The sequence below is a fragment of the Mirounga angustirostris genome, unplaced genomic scaffold (genome assembly GCF_029215605.1).
Source record: "Mirounga angustirostris isolate CCGP_5_RB_7025 unplaced genomic scaffold, mMirAng1.0.hap1 SCAF_6, whole genome shotgun sequence".
Lineage (NCBI taxonomy): Eukaryota > Metazoa > Chordata > Mammalia > Carnivora > Phocidae > Mirounga > Mirounga angustirostris.
Window position 1 is genome coordinate 129,453,743 of NW_026991714.1, and position 17,662 is coordinate 129,471,404.

A 17,662-nucleotide genomic window follows, 5' to 3' on the forward strand; every position below is an offset into this window, starting at 1 on the left:
GAGTGGTGGGGGCTGTGGTGAACCCATCCCCATCGGGAGCTCTGGGGTGGGGATGGGCATACAGGCCACCTCCCAGAAAAACCCTAACTCTGGGTGAAAGCGAGGAGGACGGGGTCAAGGGGAGCGACAGAGCCGTGTGGTCTGCCGATGGGAAACCCGTTTACTTATACAAATGTCAGGGGCACTTCAGTTTTGCCCATTGCAGCCATCCGACCTGTTTCCTGCGCTTCCTTCTACTCTCTGCAACTCAGGCTCGTGTTCTTTTATCTATCTACCCTCTTTTCCCGGGCGTCACAAGCATTCCACCCAGCCACCCGCCCTGGGCGCTTCCGAGAGCTGCAGAGGAACAGCTGATGAGATGCTCTCTGACGTAGACCCACTCTACCCCCTGGGAACCCCGAGCTGGCTGAGGGAAGAGACAAAGTCCCCACTCTAACTGGAAAAACAGGGCCTGACCCTCAGGAGCTCCCGGGGAGGGATGGGCGGACGTACGGACACCTCCCAGAAAACCCTAACTCCGGGTGGGTTAAAGGGGGCAAGGAGGACAGGGTCAAGGTAAACGACAGAGCCGGGTGGTCTCCGGATGGGAAACCCTAGTCGTTTAGGCACCTCTCCGCTCAAGACACTCCCAAACCCGACAATTCTGGGGAGGGGCGCTACGGACAGGGAGCGTCTTCTACGCAAATCGCTTTGTCTCCGCGACCTAGGTCCGCCGCGCGCGCAGCTGCAGTTGTCACTGCGCTTCCCCGCCCCCGCTCCTGGATGCCCCCCTTCCCTCTCTCCACCAGACCCGGAGCAGGAGCTCCGCCCCCAACGCGCCGCCCCATCCCCGGCGCCTTAAAACCCGGTGCACCCCGCCCAGCCGCGCCCCGTCTGGCGCACCTCTTCTCTCTCTCTGTCGTCAGCCGCAGCCGCTCTCCCGGCCCTGGTCCCGGCACCATGAGCTTCGGCTCGGAGCACTACCTGTGCGCCTCCTCCTCCTACCGCAAGGTGTTTGGAGATGGCTCTCGCCTGTCCTCGCGCCTCTCCAGCGCCGGGGGCGCGGGTAGCTTCCGCTCGCAGTCTCTATCCCGCTGCAACGTGACCTCCTCGGCCGCCTGCTCCTCGGCCTCGTCGCTTGGCCTGGGCCTGGCCTACCGCCGGCCCCCGGCGTCCGACGGGCTGGACCTGAGTCAGGCGGCGGCGCGCACCAACGAGTACAAGATCATCCGCACCAATGAGAAGGAGCAGCTGCAGGGCCTCAACGACCGCTTCGCAGTATTCATCGAGAAGGTGCATCAGCTGGAGACGCAGAACCGCGCGCTCGAGGCCGAGCTGGCCGCGCTGCGGCAGCGCCACGCCGAACCGTCGCGCGTCGGCGAGCTCTTCCAGCGCGAGCTGCGCGAGCTGCGCGCGCAGCTGGAGGAAGCGAGCTCGGCGCGCGCGCAGGCCCTGCTCGAGCGCGACGGGCTGGCCGAGGAGGTGCAGCGGCTTCGGGCGCGCTGCGAGGAGGAAAGCCGAGGGCGCGAAGGCGCCGAGCGCGCCCTGAAGGCGCAGCAGCGCGACGTGGACGGCGCCACGCTGGCCCGCCTGGACCTGGAGAAGAAGGTGGAGTCGCTGCTGGACGAGCTGGCCTTCGTGCGCCAGGTGCACGACGAGGAGGTGGCCGAGCTGCTGGCCACGCTGCAGGCATCGTCGCAGGCCGCGGCCGAGGTAGATGTGGCTGTGGCCAAACCAGACCTGACTTCGGCGCTGAGGGAGATCCGCGCCCAATATGAGTCCCTGGCTGCCAAGAACCTCCAGTCAGCCGAGGAGTGGTACAAGTCCAAGTTTGCCAACCTGAACGAGCAGGCAGCGCGCAGCACCGAGGCCATCCGGGCAAGCCGCGAGGAGATTCACGAATACCGGCGTCAGCTGCAGGCACGCACCATCGAGATTGAGGGGCTGCGTGGGGCCAACGAGTCCTTGGAGAGGCAGATCCTGGAGCTGGAGGAGCGGCACAGTGCAGAGGTGGCTAGCTACCAGGTAAGGGCTGGAACGCTGCCAAGGGAGGGGCGCCCTATTCTCTCCCCCACCTACCTGCGCCTTCCCACACAATTGAGGCCCTAGGAACTGAGAGGAGGGGGGGAAGAACCCCAACTGGATGCACTGGCAAACAAAAAGCCCTTGACTCTACACTATTCATTCTAAAGTCCTAGTCACCCTCTTTCCTTGCCCGTCATGTCCCTGTCCGAGCCCTTTTAGAAAACACCCTTAAGCTTATGTTTTTCAGAATCCAAAAATCTAATTCATGCCTCCCTGTCCGCAAGTGGACATAAACACCCCGGTGACCTGAAGAACAGTCCCCCACCCAAAGTAGGAGTGAACCCAATGCAATTGGGTTACAGTCTCTCATGTTGGCAGCGCTGTCTCGGCTGTCTGGATTGTTTGGTTGACTTTGAAAGGCTTTCTGTGCGCCCGGGAATTGATATTTATGGAGTATGGTCTGCGCTAGAGAGAAGAATGCTGGACTGAACTGGGAAGGGTTCCACCCTATCATTTTCTTGACTTTTGTCTTCAAAAGAGTAGAGATTGGGAGCCAAGGAGCTGGGTGATTGGGCTGGTTACAACTGCCCTTCTCTACCCTCTTCCCCTCCCGACACACACACACACACACACACACACACACGTTTCCGTGTCTACCTACTGCTGATATTTCTTTAGAAAGCTTCAAATGGGAATGGTCGGGGCGCTGTCCTCGGTGCTGATCTAGAGTTCTTTCCATCTCAGAAATGATGTGTTTCCCGTCTCATGTCCTAGTTATGACTCTCAAGGCAATTAACTGCTTTAGTGTGTGTGTGTGTGTGTGTGTGTGTTTCTTCTGCAACACCATCACATCAGTCTTGGCTACCTGCAATCAAAGGTCACCTCAGGGACAGCATCAATTTTCACTGTCATGGATGGCTTAGCACTTAGCAAAAACCACTTAATCTGCTCAACAGCAGTGAGGTCCCACTTGAAAATTCACATCTCTAACAATTTTCCATCCTCAATGCGTGTGATAAATCACAGAGATGGGTGATTTTATCTTTGTTATAGGCCACTTATTTTTTACATCTTTGCATGTCCTCTAAGCGCCTATGAGGGTATTGATTGGATCTTTCTTCCTTTTCTCTCCAAACAAAGGCCACTGCATCTTCAGTTTTACTATATAGGGCTTATGACCACAAAGGGTACAGAGGCAGGAGAAAAGAAAGGAATCTAAGTAGTGTGGTTCAGTTTCAAGGTCCGATCAAAGCTTCATTGGGTAGGATGGTAAGAATTCAGAAATTTGCAATAATTCATTCTGGCCAAGATCGAAGTTTACATTTGATGAAATTAATAGGGTTTGGGAACATTAATAAAATAGAACCAAGAAAGGAGTAAAACCTCAGAAGTACTATTTCAGTCTACAGCTAAAGAATTATTATTGGTGTGTAGGTATTTATTGTCCATTATAAACTGCCCCATTTGCTAAAAGAAGAAAGCTTGCCTGGACCATTTGTTTTGGTTATTTGGAATTACAGTACTATTCAAGTAAATACATCTATTCTGCTTCAAAAGCTGTAACTTGAATTTTTCACTGTGTGGCCTAGCTCCTGCATGGCCTGAATTAATCACATTTAGTTAACTGAGATTTCATGTGTTCTTCTAGAAGCCTCAAAAGATGAGCTAGGTGGTCTTCTGAAGGGCTAGCCCAGTATTTCTACAAAAAAGGCTAACTTGGGCGCCTTGGGTGGCTCAGTTGGTTAAGTGACTGCCTTCGGCTCAGGTCATGATCCCAGAGTCCTGGGATTGAGTCCCACATCAGGCTCCCAGCTCAGCGGGGAGCCTGCTTCTCCCTCTGACCCTCTCCCCTCTCATGCTGTTTCTCTCTCTCTCTCTCAAATAAGTAAATAAATAAAATATTTTACAAAAATTAAAAAAAAAAAGGCTAACTTATCTACAACTACAACTTTCATCTGAATTGGGCTCTGCCATGCCCTCTGTTTGCTCGGTATAGCCTGACATTCTAAGAGGTAGTGACAGTATTGTCTGACTTGTTTTGTTTGCTTTAAAAGACTTTCAGTGTCAGACAATAGTAGGGTCATCCAGACACAATCTGCAGGAAACAAACAAACAAAAACCCTACAGAAACTGCGGCATCTGCAGCTCTGCAGTGTGCCCCTGTCCGAGTTAGCCTTCAGAGCCTCAGTGGACATGCTGGTGGAATGCAAGACCAGATGAGACTACAGAAAGCTATTTCCTACCCCTTGGGACTTCAGGCCTGAGGAGGGGCTCACATCCTCACCTGCTGATCCTGAAGGCCTGCAGTCACAAGGGTATCCTCTGGCTGTTTTCTCTAACAGTTTTAGCAATGTTGGCCAAGATGAATCTCCACAGTGAGATTCAGCCATTGTTTTCTTGCCCTCTCCCCCCTCCCCTTCCACTGCAGTAATGGGAGGCTGTTCTCTTTCTTCTGCTTCAGAGATTAGTGATAGGCCCATTTTCCTTTGCAAGCTTGCCACCCTCTAAGAGACAGAGGAAAGCCCCATTAAAGTCACATTTCCCCTGCCCAGAATGCTGACAGCCTATTCAAGGACAGAAAGCTTATTACATTTTTGAAAGGGTAAAGAATGATTCAAGGTGACATAGTAAGTACACAATGATATATGAGAGAGTCCAAATCAGGCGACAGGAGAAATTATGAAGAGCTAGGGCCATTGTCTTCAAAAGCCAAATGTAGCCACCCTCTATAGCTGAACACTTTTCCATTTCTGACCCAGGGTGAATCTGGTTCCTGCATAGCTGCTTTACCACCATTAGAGGCCCTGTTCTAGCAAAGATGCCTTAGGGTATTTTTGCAGGATACTGGAGGCCCTGGCCCTGTACTATGGTCAGTCTTGGAAAACCAAAGCTTTCCTTGCAAGACCTTGCTGAATAATCAAGCTCACTATTAGTTAATGTTCCCCAGGGAGAGGAGCCAAGTCTGCCCTCTTCCCTCCAGTATGAGATTGGGATACAACTGAATGAAAGAGCAAAAAGGGGCTGGCCCCTTGGAGACTGTGGGGTGACAGTAGCCGCATATAAATGTATGGCTTGATAGATTTATCTCTGAAACTAGAATTCAAGAAGAAACTACATTCAGTCCTTTTTTCTTTTCAACTCTTCCATGTGTTCTTAGTTTTGCTTTTGCCCCTCCCTGTCTCATTGTATTACTGTCACCAAGGCCACCTTGATAACTCCTCTACAGAAATAAACTGAAACTTGTAGTTCCTAGACCCATTGATCCAGCAAGATCACTCAGGAGCTTAACAAAAAAAAATTCTCAGGCCTACTCCCAAAGATTTGAACTCAGTAGTTCACAGGAGCGGCCCAGCAAAATGCATTTTCAGTAAAAGTGCTGCATCCTATTGTTCCCGGGCTGATTTGGGGGTACACTAACCTAAACTACATTTCACAATATAAACCAGCTCATATAATGCAAGATTTTAAAGTATGGTAGGGAAAAAGAAAGGAAGCAAGCAAGCAAGCAAAGACAGTAGGGAGAATAAGGCATATGGGTGGTCCACATATAAACATCCTCCCTCCTTGCCCAGTAATTCTGGAGGAGCTCTTTCAGACTGTGCTGTGCTCACTACTTCTGCTCACCTGGCTGAGGGCTCCCAGAAGTGATGAAATCCATAGCACTGTCTGTGGTTCCTTTTCTCCACTGCAGATGCTTGGGTGGCCTGGTCTTTCTCTTATTCCTGGCCTGCATCCTCCCAGCCCTTGGGAAGATGCTCAGCACTTATCTTAGCTACTACTCCAGGAGAGACCCCAGCTGGAACTGGGAGTGCCTCTGCCATTCCCTCAGGCTAAGCCAGCAGCAGCTGCATGGTTGGGGGAGGGGGTAGACTGCAGCGCTCTGCTCAGATTTCCAGCTGGAGGCCATCTTTGGCAGGGCTTTTGAAGGGCAGTGCGAGACAGTCTGGTGTGGGCTGAAGAGAGCACAAACAAAGGGACTAGACGTAGAAGAGCAATGGTCAGCAGTCATCTCAGTTCCTTTTGAAAGGAGCAGAGTCATGCTTATTGTCTACTCTGATCCATAAAACAGACATGTGAACTGTGTAACATACAAACTCAAGGAAATCTCTTCTATCTAGAACTCAGCTCCCAACAACCTTTTAGTCAGCAAACACAGCTCTGAAACAAAAATATTGTTTTAAAAAGGACCTTATTAACCTGCTGATGAGACAAAACGTCCATGTCCAAATCACATATTGGGAAGTTGACCCCTCTGATGCCCCTAACTTATTCATTCTTACTTTACATGATTCTAAAGCACTTTGTCTTTTGAATTTTAAGCATGCTGCAAGATAGAGAAGAGGGACCAATGGAATCAGGCATCATCGAGAACCAGTAGCATTAGTTCAACTTCCAGAACAAAGAAAACCAATAAGTAGCAAGCACTAATGCAAACACTGCTCTTTGGGGCCATTTAGGGTAGAAATGAACAGTCTGATACACCTCCGTTGACCTAAAAGATAAAGGACATCATAGAATTATAGCAAAATAATTGATCATTATCATAACCTGTAGTTGCTAAGAAAGGTTGCATTATGTTTATGTCCTAATTAAGAATGGTACACCCCCCATGGGGCACCTGGCTGGCTCAGTCGGAGGAGTATGCTGCTCTTGATCTCAGGGTCCTGAGTTTGAGCCCCACGTTGGATGTAGAGATTACTTCAATAAATAAATATTTTTAAAAAATGGTACAAGCCCCTTTGGAAAGGTTTTTTAATTCAAAATCATTATTTTAAAAAAATCTGGTGCTTTGGGGCGCCTGGGTGGCTCAGTTGGTTGAGCAACTGCCTTCGGCTCAGGTCATGATCCTGGAGTCCCGGGATCGAGTCCCGCATCGGGCTCCCTGCTCGGCGGGGAGCCTGCTTCTCCCTCTGACCCTCCCCCCTCTCATGTGCTCTCTCTCTCTCATTCTCTCTGTCTCAAATAAATAAATAAAATCTTTTAAAAAAAAATCTGGTGCTTTAAGGAATATGCCTTCAACTATCTAATATTAACATTTTATTATACATTGCTTTCCTTAGTAATCCAAGGGGTTGTAGGGAGGGCTCATGATTAATTTGTCCATATGATTAAAAAGGGCATAGAGTCACATGGTATGACTCTATAACAATAATTTACTGCACAACTTCTATGTGACAAGTGCTGTTTTAATGCCTGTTATCTAATTTAACAGATAATGGATTCATATAATAATGTGAGGTGCCTTAAATTGGAATCCTAACTTGAGGATCTCAGAACACCTCAGAAAAGAATAAATATTATAATTTTCCATATGTAGAAATGGAAATTTTGAAGAAACTAAAATATAGAAAACTGACTGTGGTGTGTTGGATATTTGAGGCAGGGCAAGAAATGCAACCCAAAGATCCTGATGAAATCCTCCTCTTTTCCTCCGATTTCATTTCTCCTGTCCTTTGCATACTGAGAAATCTTCCTCCCCTTTTCCCTTTCTCCTTTACCACAGTAATATTGCTTCTCTTACCCCAGTGCCTCACCAGCAGACTTGCTTGTAGGTTAGTTTAACCTCAACTAACAACCATCAAGTTAAATGTTTGGTAGAAATCATTTTAAGCCCTAATGATCTCCTAACACACTTTGGAATACTTCCATCACTGTCCATGTAATATGTATTTTCCCCACTGCTTGTCATTCCTTGCTCTGTACCCACCAGTTAATTGAGTCTCTCCTTTGCGGCATTCCCGTCAATATTTATAGAACAGGTAGGAGGTATGAATTTTCATTCTTTCTGCAGATTCTCTTGATTTAGAATTTTGCACATCCCCACCCCTGATGTTACCAGTGCTGCTTTCCACCATCACTTCATCATCCCCACACGGGAAGTTACAAGGGCCCCTCACCACTTACTTCTTGAGGTTTCTGATGTTCATCTGCATCACTGTTTCACAAAAGTTCTCTCAATTGCTGTGTTCTTCATGTCGACAGACTTGCAACTATATTATATGCGTTATTTGCTCACATCTTTTCAGGACAGAGGAAAAGAAGCGCTCGTGTAGCACCGTTCATTCATTTAACGATTACTCACGGAGCATCTACAGTGTGCATTGTGCTAGGCTCTGGGCTTCCAGGGGTTAGCCAAACAGAATCAGTCCCCGTTTCCATGTAAATTACATTCTAGAGCAGGAGTTCTCTGACAAGAGTGACTTGCCTTCTGGGGGACATTGTTGGTTATCACCACTGGGAGGGAGGTGCATACTACTAGTGGGTAGAGGTCAGGGATGCTGCTAAACATCCTTCAATTCACAGAACAACCCCCACTGCAAAGAATTATCCAGCCCCAAATGTCAACAGTGCCTAGGGGGAAAAACCATGAGATAGAGGAAGGTGACAGAAAATAAACTAGTAAAGTAATAAAAGAATGAGAAAATTTCAGATAATGATAAGAGCTAAGAACAGAGTGGCCACTTTCAAGTGTGTGCTTTCTTCTAATTTGTCCTCCCGCTGGAGGTGCTCTTTTCTCATTTGCACAAAGCCCCTTCACGGGCCACTGTCCTGGCTTGAGGTACACTAGCATGCTAGATCCGTGTGGAAAGGGTACTTAAATTGGACACAAAGGAAGACTGAGTACAGGGCATTTGAACTGAATCTTCGATGACTCAGAGTCGGCCACAGAAGACCCACTACAGAACATTCCAGAGGAAATAGCTAGCCTAAAGGGCCTGGGGCAGCAATGAATTTAGATGGTTTAAGGAGCAAAAGAGAAAGCCAGAGTAGCTGAAACATTTCGAGCAAGGGGAATAGTATAGGCCATGCTGAGGAGTTTGGACTTGATTGTAAAGCTGTTAGAGGGTTTCAAGCAGGTGAGCAACTGGATCTGCTGTGTTTTTAGAAGACCCTCTGGGGGCACCTGGGTGGCTCATTCGGTTAAGCTTCGGACTCTAGGTTTCGGCTCAGGTCGTGATCTCATGGGTCATGGAATCAAGCCCGGAGTCAGGCTCTGCGCTCAGTGGGAAGCCTGCTTGAAGATTCTTTCCCTCTGTTCCTCCACGTGAACACTACCCCCCCCCTCCCCGGAACCGAGTGTGTATACACACGCTCTCTCTCTCTCAAATAAATAAATTTTTTTAAAAAAGTTTAAAAGACCCTCTGGCTACTCAAGAATCAAAAATTTAAAACTATTTTTTGGGCACCCGGGTGGCGCAGTTGGTTAAGCCTCAGACTCTTGGTTTCTGCTTAGGTGGTGATCTCAGTCAGGGTCATGTGATCGAGCCCTGCATTGAGCTCTGCAAGGAGTCTGCTCTGAGTTTCTCTCTCCCTCTCCCCTCCCCCTCCTGCTTGTGCTCTCTCTCTCTCGCTCTCAAATAAATAAATCTTAAGAAAAAATTTTAAGCTATTTTTCTTCTGTGTCTGGTTTTGCACCTGAAAGAATTTGGAATAAAACTGTCATATGGACCTAGTTTCTTTTTTCTTTTTATTTTGTAAAAAGATTTGATTTATTTATTTGGGGGAGAGAGAGAGAGCAAGCTCAAGTGGGGGGAGGGGCAGAGGGAGAGAAGCCCAAGCAGACTCTACAGTGAGTGTGGAGCCCAGCGCAGGGCTCGATCTCACGACACCGAGATCGTGACCTGAGCTGAAATCAAGAGCCGGCTGCCCAACCGACTGAGCCACCCAGGTGCCCCCTAGTTTCTTCCTTAAAAATATAATTTCAATCTGCCATTTGGATTTAAAAAATTCTATGGAGTATTTCTGCTTCCTCCTTATCCATTACATAAGATGCTTTCAGTAAGGTGACTGAGTAGCAGACTTTGAGGAAACCATCAAGACGAATGGAGGCAGAGAAGACTTGCTGTCCTCTCTGTGCTTTTCACAGTTGGGATTTTCTGAGTCTAAGCTCCTAACCTGAGGCTTTGGGTTTTGGCAAGGACATGTAACAACTGAATTATTCAGCAGGAATACAACAAGCAAGGGACGGATGAGAAGTAAGGTGTTTTTTTTTTTTAAGTTTTTACTTAAATTCCAGTCAGTTAATATACAGTGTGGTATCAGTTTCAGGTATAAGTTTAACAAGAGAGAGAGAGAAAATATCTCCCTGGTGTGCATTCGAGAACCATGTGCCACACAGTAGAAGCTCCCAACCCTTACCATGCATCCAAATCTCCTGGGGACCTTATGAAACAATGCAGATTCTGGGACCCCACCCCAGAACAAATGAATCAGAATCTGGGGTGGGGGACAGGCCTGGATTTTTAATGTGTAGTCAGGGTTGAGAGTCCTTGCTTTGTGGAAATCTCATTGAATTTCACCTGGTTCAAATATGTTGGATATGTCACTTTTCAGGATAGCATTGGGCAGCTGGAGAATGATCTGAGGAACACCAAGAGTGAGATGGCGCGCCACCTTCGGGAATACCAGGACTTGCTCAATGTCAAAATGGCTCTTGATATTGAGATAGCAGCTTACAGGTATTTCAAAGGGCATGCTCACCCTCACCCACGCAGATCCGGGCACCTGGGGCATAGCTACCCAAATAAGTGGATAAGTGGTTTTATAGTCTCTCTGATTTCTGATGCGTGAAGGGCTGAGGAAAGTCATCCCCGGCCCTTCCAGGAGAGCTGACTCCTCTGTCCCTCAGCTTCTTTATATCCCAACTCCACCTTACTAGTCCTGGGGTAGTCTACCTACCTCTGCTAGGATTGAAGGAGATAACCTGAGTATGCAGAGGTTGAACTAAAACCCATCAGACTCTAACTTTTAAAAATAGGGCTTATACAACATAGAATGTCCTAATAGGTGAGGTATCCCTCTGAATTTCTACTCAATGTTCAAGTGAATATTTACCTTAAAAAAAGCTGATAACAGTAGCTACTATTTTTTGAATGGCTACTATGTGCCAGGCACTCTAGTAGATACTGTATTTAAATTATCTAGGTATCCGGTCATATTATTTCCATTTTGCAGACGAGGAGACTTGAACCACAGACTGACTGTGTAACTTGTTCTGAGTCACAGTGCTGGTAAAGGGAAGAGCTCAGCTTCAATCCAGATCTGAGAATTTTTTTTTCTTTTACACTATGTATACTTCTTCAAAACAAAACTCTAACAGTATTTGATAGTGTCTTGAGTTTCTGATTTTAAAGAAAAGATGATAAAAATTATTAGAGATAAGAGAAACAAGGCACTGGGGCCACTCTTAGGACGCTGGTTAGGCTAGGCTGAGAAAAAGTATCTGAAACAGTTGCACTCACTGGTTTTTGAAGTTGCTGGTTCCATTCCCTTTGTACTTCTCTATGTTGAAAAAGTACAAATCTCAAGTTCAGGCTGAATGAGGTAGCTCCTTCCTCCTCTGTGGACTTCTCACCTCCTTATCCCTGTTGCACTTAAGGTTTTAATTAGTAAGATTACTTTTCCCTAGAGCTTTGTAGACTCTTAAGTGCTAAAAATGGGTGTGGATGAGGCCGAGGGGAATTGTACAAAAATTCCTTTTTGAACATATTTGTGAATAGGATAGGTTTCCCTTTGATAGTGCTTTAAACACAGCTGATGTGTGAGTGTACGTGAGCATGCATGTACGTGCACGTGTGTATGCATGTGCTAGATAAACTCCAAGTCTTTGAACCTTGGAAGTCAATATTTATTGGTCTCAACCTCATGAAGAAACTGCAGAGTCTTATGGTATCTTTCTAAAACGAATAGGAGCTGGAGGGTTAAGTTCTTTTTTTAAAAAAAGTTACAAATTGACTTCCTAAGACGTTTTCTCTGTTGGATTTACAGGAAACTACTGGAAGGCGAGGAGACACGTTTTAGCACCAGTGGATTAAGCATTTCAGGGCTGAATCCACCCCCCAATCCAGCTTATCTGCTCCCACCTAGAATCCTCAGTTCTACAACCTCCAAAGTCTCATCCACTGGGCTGTCTCTTAAGAAAGAGGAGGAGGGGGAGGAGGCTTCTAAGGCAGCCTCAAAGAAAACCTCCCAGATAGGGGAAAGTTTTGAAGAAATACTGGAGGAGACAGTAATATCTACTAAGAAAACCGAGAAATCAGTTATAGAAGAAAGCACCACTTCAAGCCAAAAAATATAATTCTGTTGCTAAAAAAAAAAAAAAGTTAATGCTTAAGAGGGGATAATATGCATTTGACTTGTTAAAGAGCCTATTCCTGAACCAAAACACCTGTCACCACTGTAAAATGTCTTCAAGGCTTCAGTCTCCTATTTAGCATTGAATACTTCACTTTCTCTAATAAGAAAACCACCCCTTAGGTTGGAGCAAAGTGCAGTCCTAGAGCAAATCACAGAGGAGTTATCTAAGAACTCAGCTTTCTCACCTAAAGCTCAGGCTTCACAGCATTAGATGATTCAGGTACAGAGGAAGTACAAACTAAGGTGCTAAATCTGTGATCATCATCATTTGCTGTGAATTGAAATTAAAACTTATATTCGCTCACTATACCCAGACATCATCCAGCTATGTAGTCTCATTCTAGGTACCGAAAACGTAAGATCACTGCCAAAGATAAACCAATGGTTCGCATCCGGCACCACTCCGACAAAACTGTTTCACCAGTGATGGGTGTTTGTTTAACACCATTTCCTCCCACCCCTCGCAATTCCATCTATCCTATTCTTCCATTCAGGAAAAAAAAAAGGCTAGTGTAGTATTCTTCCCCCTTAAACACAGTTAGGTTCTTCTCAAAAGAACTTACCCCCTTTAGCTCTCTTTGTTCAATGGGTAAAATCAGATGCATGTTGACCATTTCTGTGATTCGTGTAATGACTTCTCCCTGCCCATTCCATGTCCTTCCAATTCTGTAAGTAAAGAAAAATGGCAGTGATGAGTTTTAAGGGTTGTCCCCAACAAATAATGAAAAGAGTCTCTAGATTTTAGGCTTTCAGCTTACTCAAATCCATTTAATTAGCGGGGGGGGGGGGGGGGAGTATTAAGAATGTAGTTTGTTCACTTTAACTTTAGAAACACGGTCATAGTGCCCCAAGCTGTGATTAAGCTGACCTTAGATTTAGTAGTCGAAGCTAGAAGAGGGGTGAGTATTTGTTTGAATGGAAAAAGCCAAGGTCTCATTGATCTGTGTGAGTTCGTTTGTGGTGATCTAGAATTAGCTGTTTCATGCCCTTACGCTTAGAACCCACAGAGCCCCTTTCCCACTGTCTCGGTCCTAAAGAGGCCTTGCTTTCACTCTCCTCTGCCTTTTAAGAGTGCTAAGCATAATTACGTTATCACCAGGACACAATGCTACTGCCCCAAAGTAAAAGGAATTGCCTCTGGTCAATCAACACCACCAGCAAACATAAAAAATCTTTCTCGTTTCTAAAAGAGCCCTGCCCCACGGTTTTCCCATTGCTGCGTGCTTGGTGGGGTCTCCTTTCCCTACTGGGGAGGCAGCGCTGCTCGGCGTGGGGAAGGGCACCCATGCTCCTACTCACGCGCAAGAAGTACTCTCTGGAGAGTCCGCTTTTTCATCTGCCCAACCGTGTTAGCAGCCGCATCGCCCTGTCTTCCACATGTGCCAAGTTTGATGTAGGGCTAATTCTCTCCCGCAGTCCCTTCCCGCAGACCTAAAGAGTTGCCGTGTCTCTGTCACACCTCCATTGCAAGTGCTGTTGTGACCGGTCGTGATGCTTTTACTGGACTTTCTTATCCTAGGACCTGCTTCAGTGGTTCGAGGAACTGGAAAGATACTTTCTCTTCTTCCTTTCCCTCACTCCATCCCCGTCTTTACTCCCCACACTTACTGTAACCCGTTAGTAAGATAAGAATTAAAAGTCACACGAATCCCACCAACGTAACTTGTGTTCTGTGGTTTTTGCTGCTACGGTTGAGAAAAGTGCCGTTTTGGGGGCGCCTGGCTGGTTTAGTTGGTAGAGCATGTGACTCAATCTCAGGGTTGTGAGTTCAAGCCCTATGTTGGGCCTAAAGCTTACTTAAAAGACAGAGAGGGGCGCCTGGGTGGCTCTGTAGGTTAAGCATCTGCCTTTGACTCAGGTCATGATCTTGGGGGCCTGAGATCGAGCCCCATGATGGGCTCCCTGCTCAGCGGGGAGTCTGCTTCTCCCTCTCCCTCTGCCCCTGCCCCGTTCATGCTCTCTCTCTCAAATAAATAAAATCTTTAAAAGAGAGAGAGAAGCACTGTTTTGGTTTAGTGAGACAGCTGTACCCCAAATAATTTGGGAGTTGCATATTCTCTGCTCCTTGCATCCACATTTAGAGTTTTTTTTTCCCCCCTTGCCAAGGCTTTGGAGGTATATAGTCTGCATGTGTTTATACTGTCTGAAACACATAATGCATTAAGTGGACAGTTTATGGCAGGGAGTAGAGAAATCAAATCAAACAAATGATGCAAGACAACATATTCTGTGCCTGGATAATGACTGAACTAGCTTAACTTGAACATTTCTGAGAATGAAGTGGCAGAACGCATATGATAAAAGGCAGTTCAAAACAGAATCTTTTCTCTTTTTTTGAAGATGGGGTTATACTTCTGCAGAACCCATATGTTTAAGTAGAACATAGGCAGCAGTAATAGAATTTTCCTTTACTGTAATGATTCTTAACCCTTTATGGATTACAGACCCCTTGGAGAAAACTATGGACACTTTTCCCAGAAAAAATACACAAAACTTTGTACATACCAGGGGGCTTGGAGTCCCGTGTTGAACCATCTACCTCTGGTGCCCAGAAGTCCATGGCCTCCAAGTTGGGATTCCCTAATGCCATGTCAGCTTCCAGGATGGAGACTAAATGAGGGGAATACACTGATGCTGGTATGAAGCTGGAGCTTGCTGAATCCTGAACGAGGTTGTCATTCTCAGCGCACCTGGTTAAGAGCGCTCGCATGACACACAAAGATACATTCATCGTACTGCTTGGGAAAGAGATATTAGTCCCACATCAACAATGAGAGTTTTATAACAATTAAACAACTTTTAGGACCTATTAAGGAACAATAATAATCTCATCAATACAGGGGTTTGCAATACAGATATTGGTTGCCCCTTCCAACCATACCATTTTGTTAATGGATACTTCTGGATGCAAAACTGCCATCCTTTTATTACATTTATATAATTCCTAGCTCTAAGTTGTATCTCCTATTTTCACTGAGTTGCCACTAATTTCTGTGAGCTCATTTATAAAGAATTAAAAGCATCTTATGGAGTTGATATTTATTAAATCAGGACAATTACAGTAACAAGGAAACATAGTGTTCAGAATCATAAGGCATGTAGTGTTCAGAATCATAAGGAGGAGAAGGGAAGGGGAAGCAAGCAACAGCAACTGTTAATGACAGAACAGGACAACACAGTGAGTCTGAGACTGCGGGGAAGCCTGTCCACAAAGCACATTAGTGATAACTGATACCACTTCCAGATTCATTAGACATTGAGATCCCCTGCATCCTGAGACTCATAACAGCTTACATTTATTCAGTACCTGCCTACCATGTGTGAGACACTGTAGTAGGTAGAAAACAGAATTATTTCCTTTAAACCTCACAACCACTCTTTAGGTAGTATTTAGGAAGGACAGGGTTAAAACCCTCGTCTAATGTCACAGGATAACAGAGCCGGGATTTGAACCTTGGTCTTCAGACTGCAGTGCTTGCTTCTCTTTCCTATATTGCCTCTATACATAAAAGAAAGTTCTCTCACTTGAAGGAGTAAAAAATCTTTATTTTTATCACCTTCTTCCCCCCTTCCTCACTGGGTTTTACTTAAGGTTTTTCTGCCCCAGAAACCTTTGACAACACCAAGTCCCACAGGCAAACTGCTACACTTCTCAGACCTCCTGAATCTATTAGCTTCCTGCATTGCAGTGAGTTCGTGACAGCTCAAAACTGGGTTCTGAGCCCAGCTGAGTCACCTCCTACTAAAAACTAAATAGAACTGGGTGCTATTACCTAATTTTTAAAAAGGAGTTTTAAAAAATAATTTTGCAAAGGAACTCTGTAGCTCAGTATCAAAGGGCCTGGAAATGAGGGGCTATTACAGAAGGGACAATTCCTTAAGAGGTAATGAATCCAGGATAGTTAGAATTCATTTTACTGTACTGGCTAAAGAGGGGGGCAAGATTTGAGCAATTGTCTGGGAACCAGAGTCCAAATTTTAGCTCCAGACACAATGCAAGTCACATCTAGTCCTGCAGATAAACTTCTAGAACTTACTTATGAACACAAGCAGGGAGTCCAGAATCACCATTCAGGACTCCAGAGGCAAACATGAAATAGTTTTTAAAATGTATTTAAAGATTCATTGGGCAGCGCCTGAGCGCAGTTGGTTGGGCGTCTGACTCTTGGTTTCGGCTCAGGTCATGGTCTCAGAGTCTTGAGATTGAGCCCCTTGTTGGGCTCCGCACTTAGGGCGTGGAGTCAGCTTGAGACTTTCCCTCTCCCTCCGCCCCTCGCTGTTGTGCACGTGCGCTCTCTCTCTCTCTAAAATAAATAAGTCTTTAAAAAGAATTCACTGGAACAGAAAGCAGATTGGGAGTTGCCAGGGCTAAAGAGAGGGGGCAACAGGAGGTAACTATTCAGTGGGTTTGGGGTTTTATTTTGGACTGATGGCAATGTTTTGGAACTAGAGGTGGTAGCTACACAGCACCGTGAACAGGCTAAATGCTACTGAATTGTTCACTTTAAAATGACTAATGTTATATCGTGTAAATTTCACCTCAATTTAAAAAATCCACTGATAGAGAATTTATGGAACTATCAGAAAAATATAATTACAAAGCCCTACTATACCCTCTGCTCCAGCTGAGACCATTATGTACAGCCACCCTGGGTCAATCTTAGTCAGACGGAATTCCATTAGGACAACATAAGCCAGATCTAATAAGAGTATTGATTCCAAAACGGAACCCAGAGAAAAAGCCAGAAATGTCTGGATGTAAACAAAAGAAAGAATAGCTAGAAATGTTGCTTACTTATGAGCACCCATGATTGATTTCCAGTTGAGATTATTTTTATTATTATATCATCAGAAATCTCTAAGGTCCTGAAAAACATCTAAATCATAAGAATACATTCTTTCCCCCTTAGAACCAAAGAAGCTGGTGTGCCTGAATGCACAGGAACTTAAAATGGAAATAACTGAGGGGGGCTTTGTAGGATCTTAAAATAGAGCTCATATGTGAAATTTTATTTTTCTTTATAGAATATACACCACTACTGGCTTTGCTGCATGTTCAAATTTAATGTACACTTTAGATTTGTCATCATGCCTTTGCTACTTTCAAGTATCTCATATGGATATGCCATTTATAAAAGGGGTACATGCTCCTCAATCCAGCCAAACAAAGGATGATTTTTATTAAATTACCATCCCCTGCTGCAAAGCCTCAGAAGATGAAATAAACAGTTACTATGTAGATCAAATGGCTTCTCTCCTCCTCTATTGATCTCTTAGATGCTTTGATTGAGCTCATGTTTTTATGTTCCACAAGCTTACTAGGCGGGGGTTGTGAGTAGCTAAAATTCATAAATTCTTTCTTACAATCCCTTGAACACACAGACACACAAACACACACCCCAGGATTGTAATAAGACACAGTGAGTCACACTGCAGATTAATTTAAAGATTTATGTTTCCACAATTCTTCAGTGATTAAAATGAAATAGAGAAATAAAATGAAATGAAAAAGAGCAAGCTC

General features: G+C 45.5%; 1 protein-coding gene across 1 annotated transcript; it reads left to right on the forward strand.

The window, feature by feature from the left end:
* Nucleotides 1–881: 881 nt before the first annotated feature.
* INA (internexin neuronal intermediate filament protein alpha) lies at nucleotides 882–13,789 on the forward strand. The gene is made up of 3 exons (XM_045876293.3): nucleotides 882–2,004; nucleotides 10,339–10,463; nucleotides 11,773–13,789. The coding sequence occupies exons 1-3, from the start codon at nucleotides 940–942 to the stop codon at nucleotides 12,080–12,082; spliced, it is 1,500 nt and encodes a 499-aa protein (XP_045732249.1). The 5' UTR covers nucleotides 882–939; the 3' UTR covers nucleotides 12,083–13,789.
* Nucleotides 13,790–17,662: the final 3,873 nt, after the last annotated feature.

What these genes read in the sequence shown, in the direction of transcription:
- INA (XM_045876293.3), top strand. Translation starts at nt 940, where the DNA reads ATGAGCTTCGGCTCGGAGCACTACCTGTGCGCCTCCTCCTCCTACCGC. An exon ending in CAGAGGTGGCTAGCTACCAG is followed by an intron (nt 2,005 to 10,338) that starts GTAAGGGCTGGA and finishes GTCACTTTTCAG; the next exon opens with GATAGCATTGGGCAGCTGGA. An exon ending in ATTGAGATAGCAGCTTACAG is followed by an intron (nt 10,464 to 11,772) that starts GTATTTCAAAGG and finishes TTGGATTTACAG; the next exon opens with GAAACTACTGGAAGGCGAGG.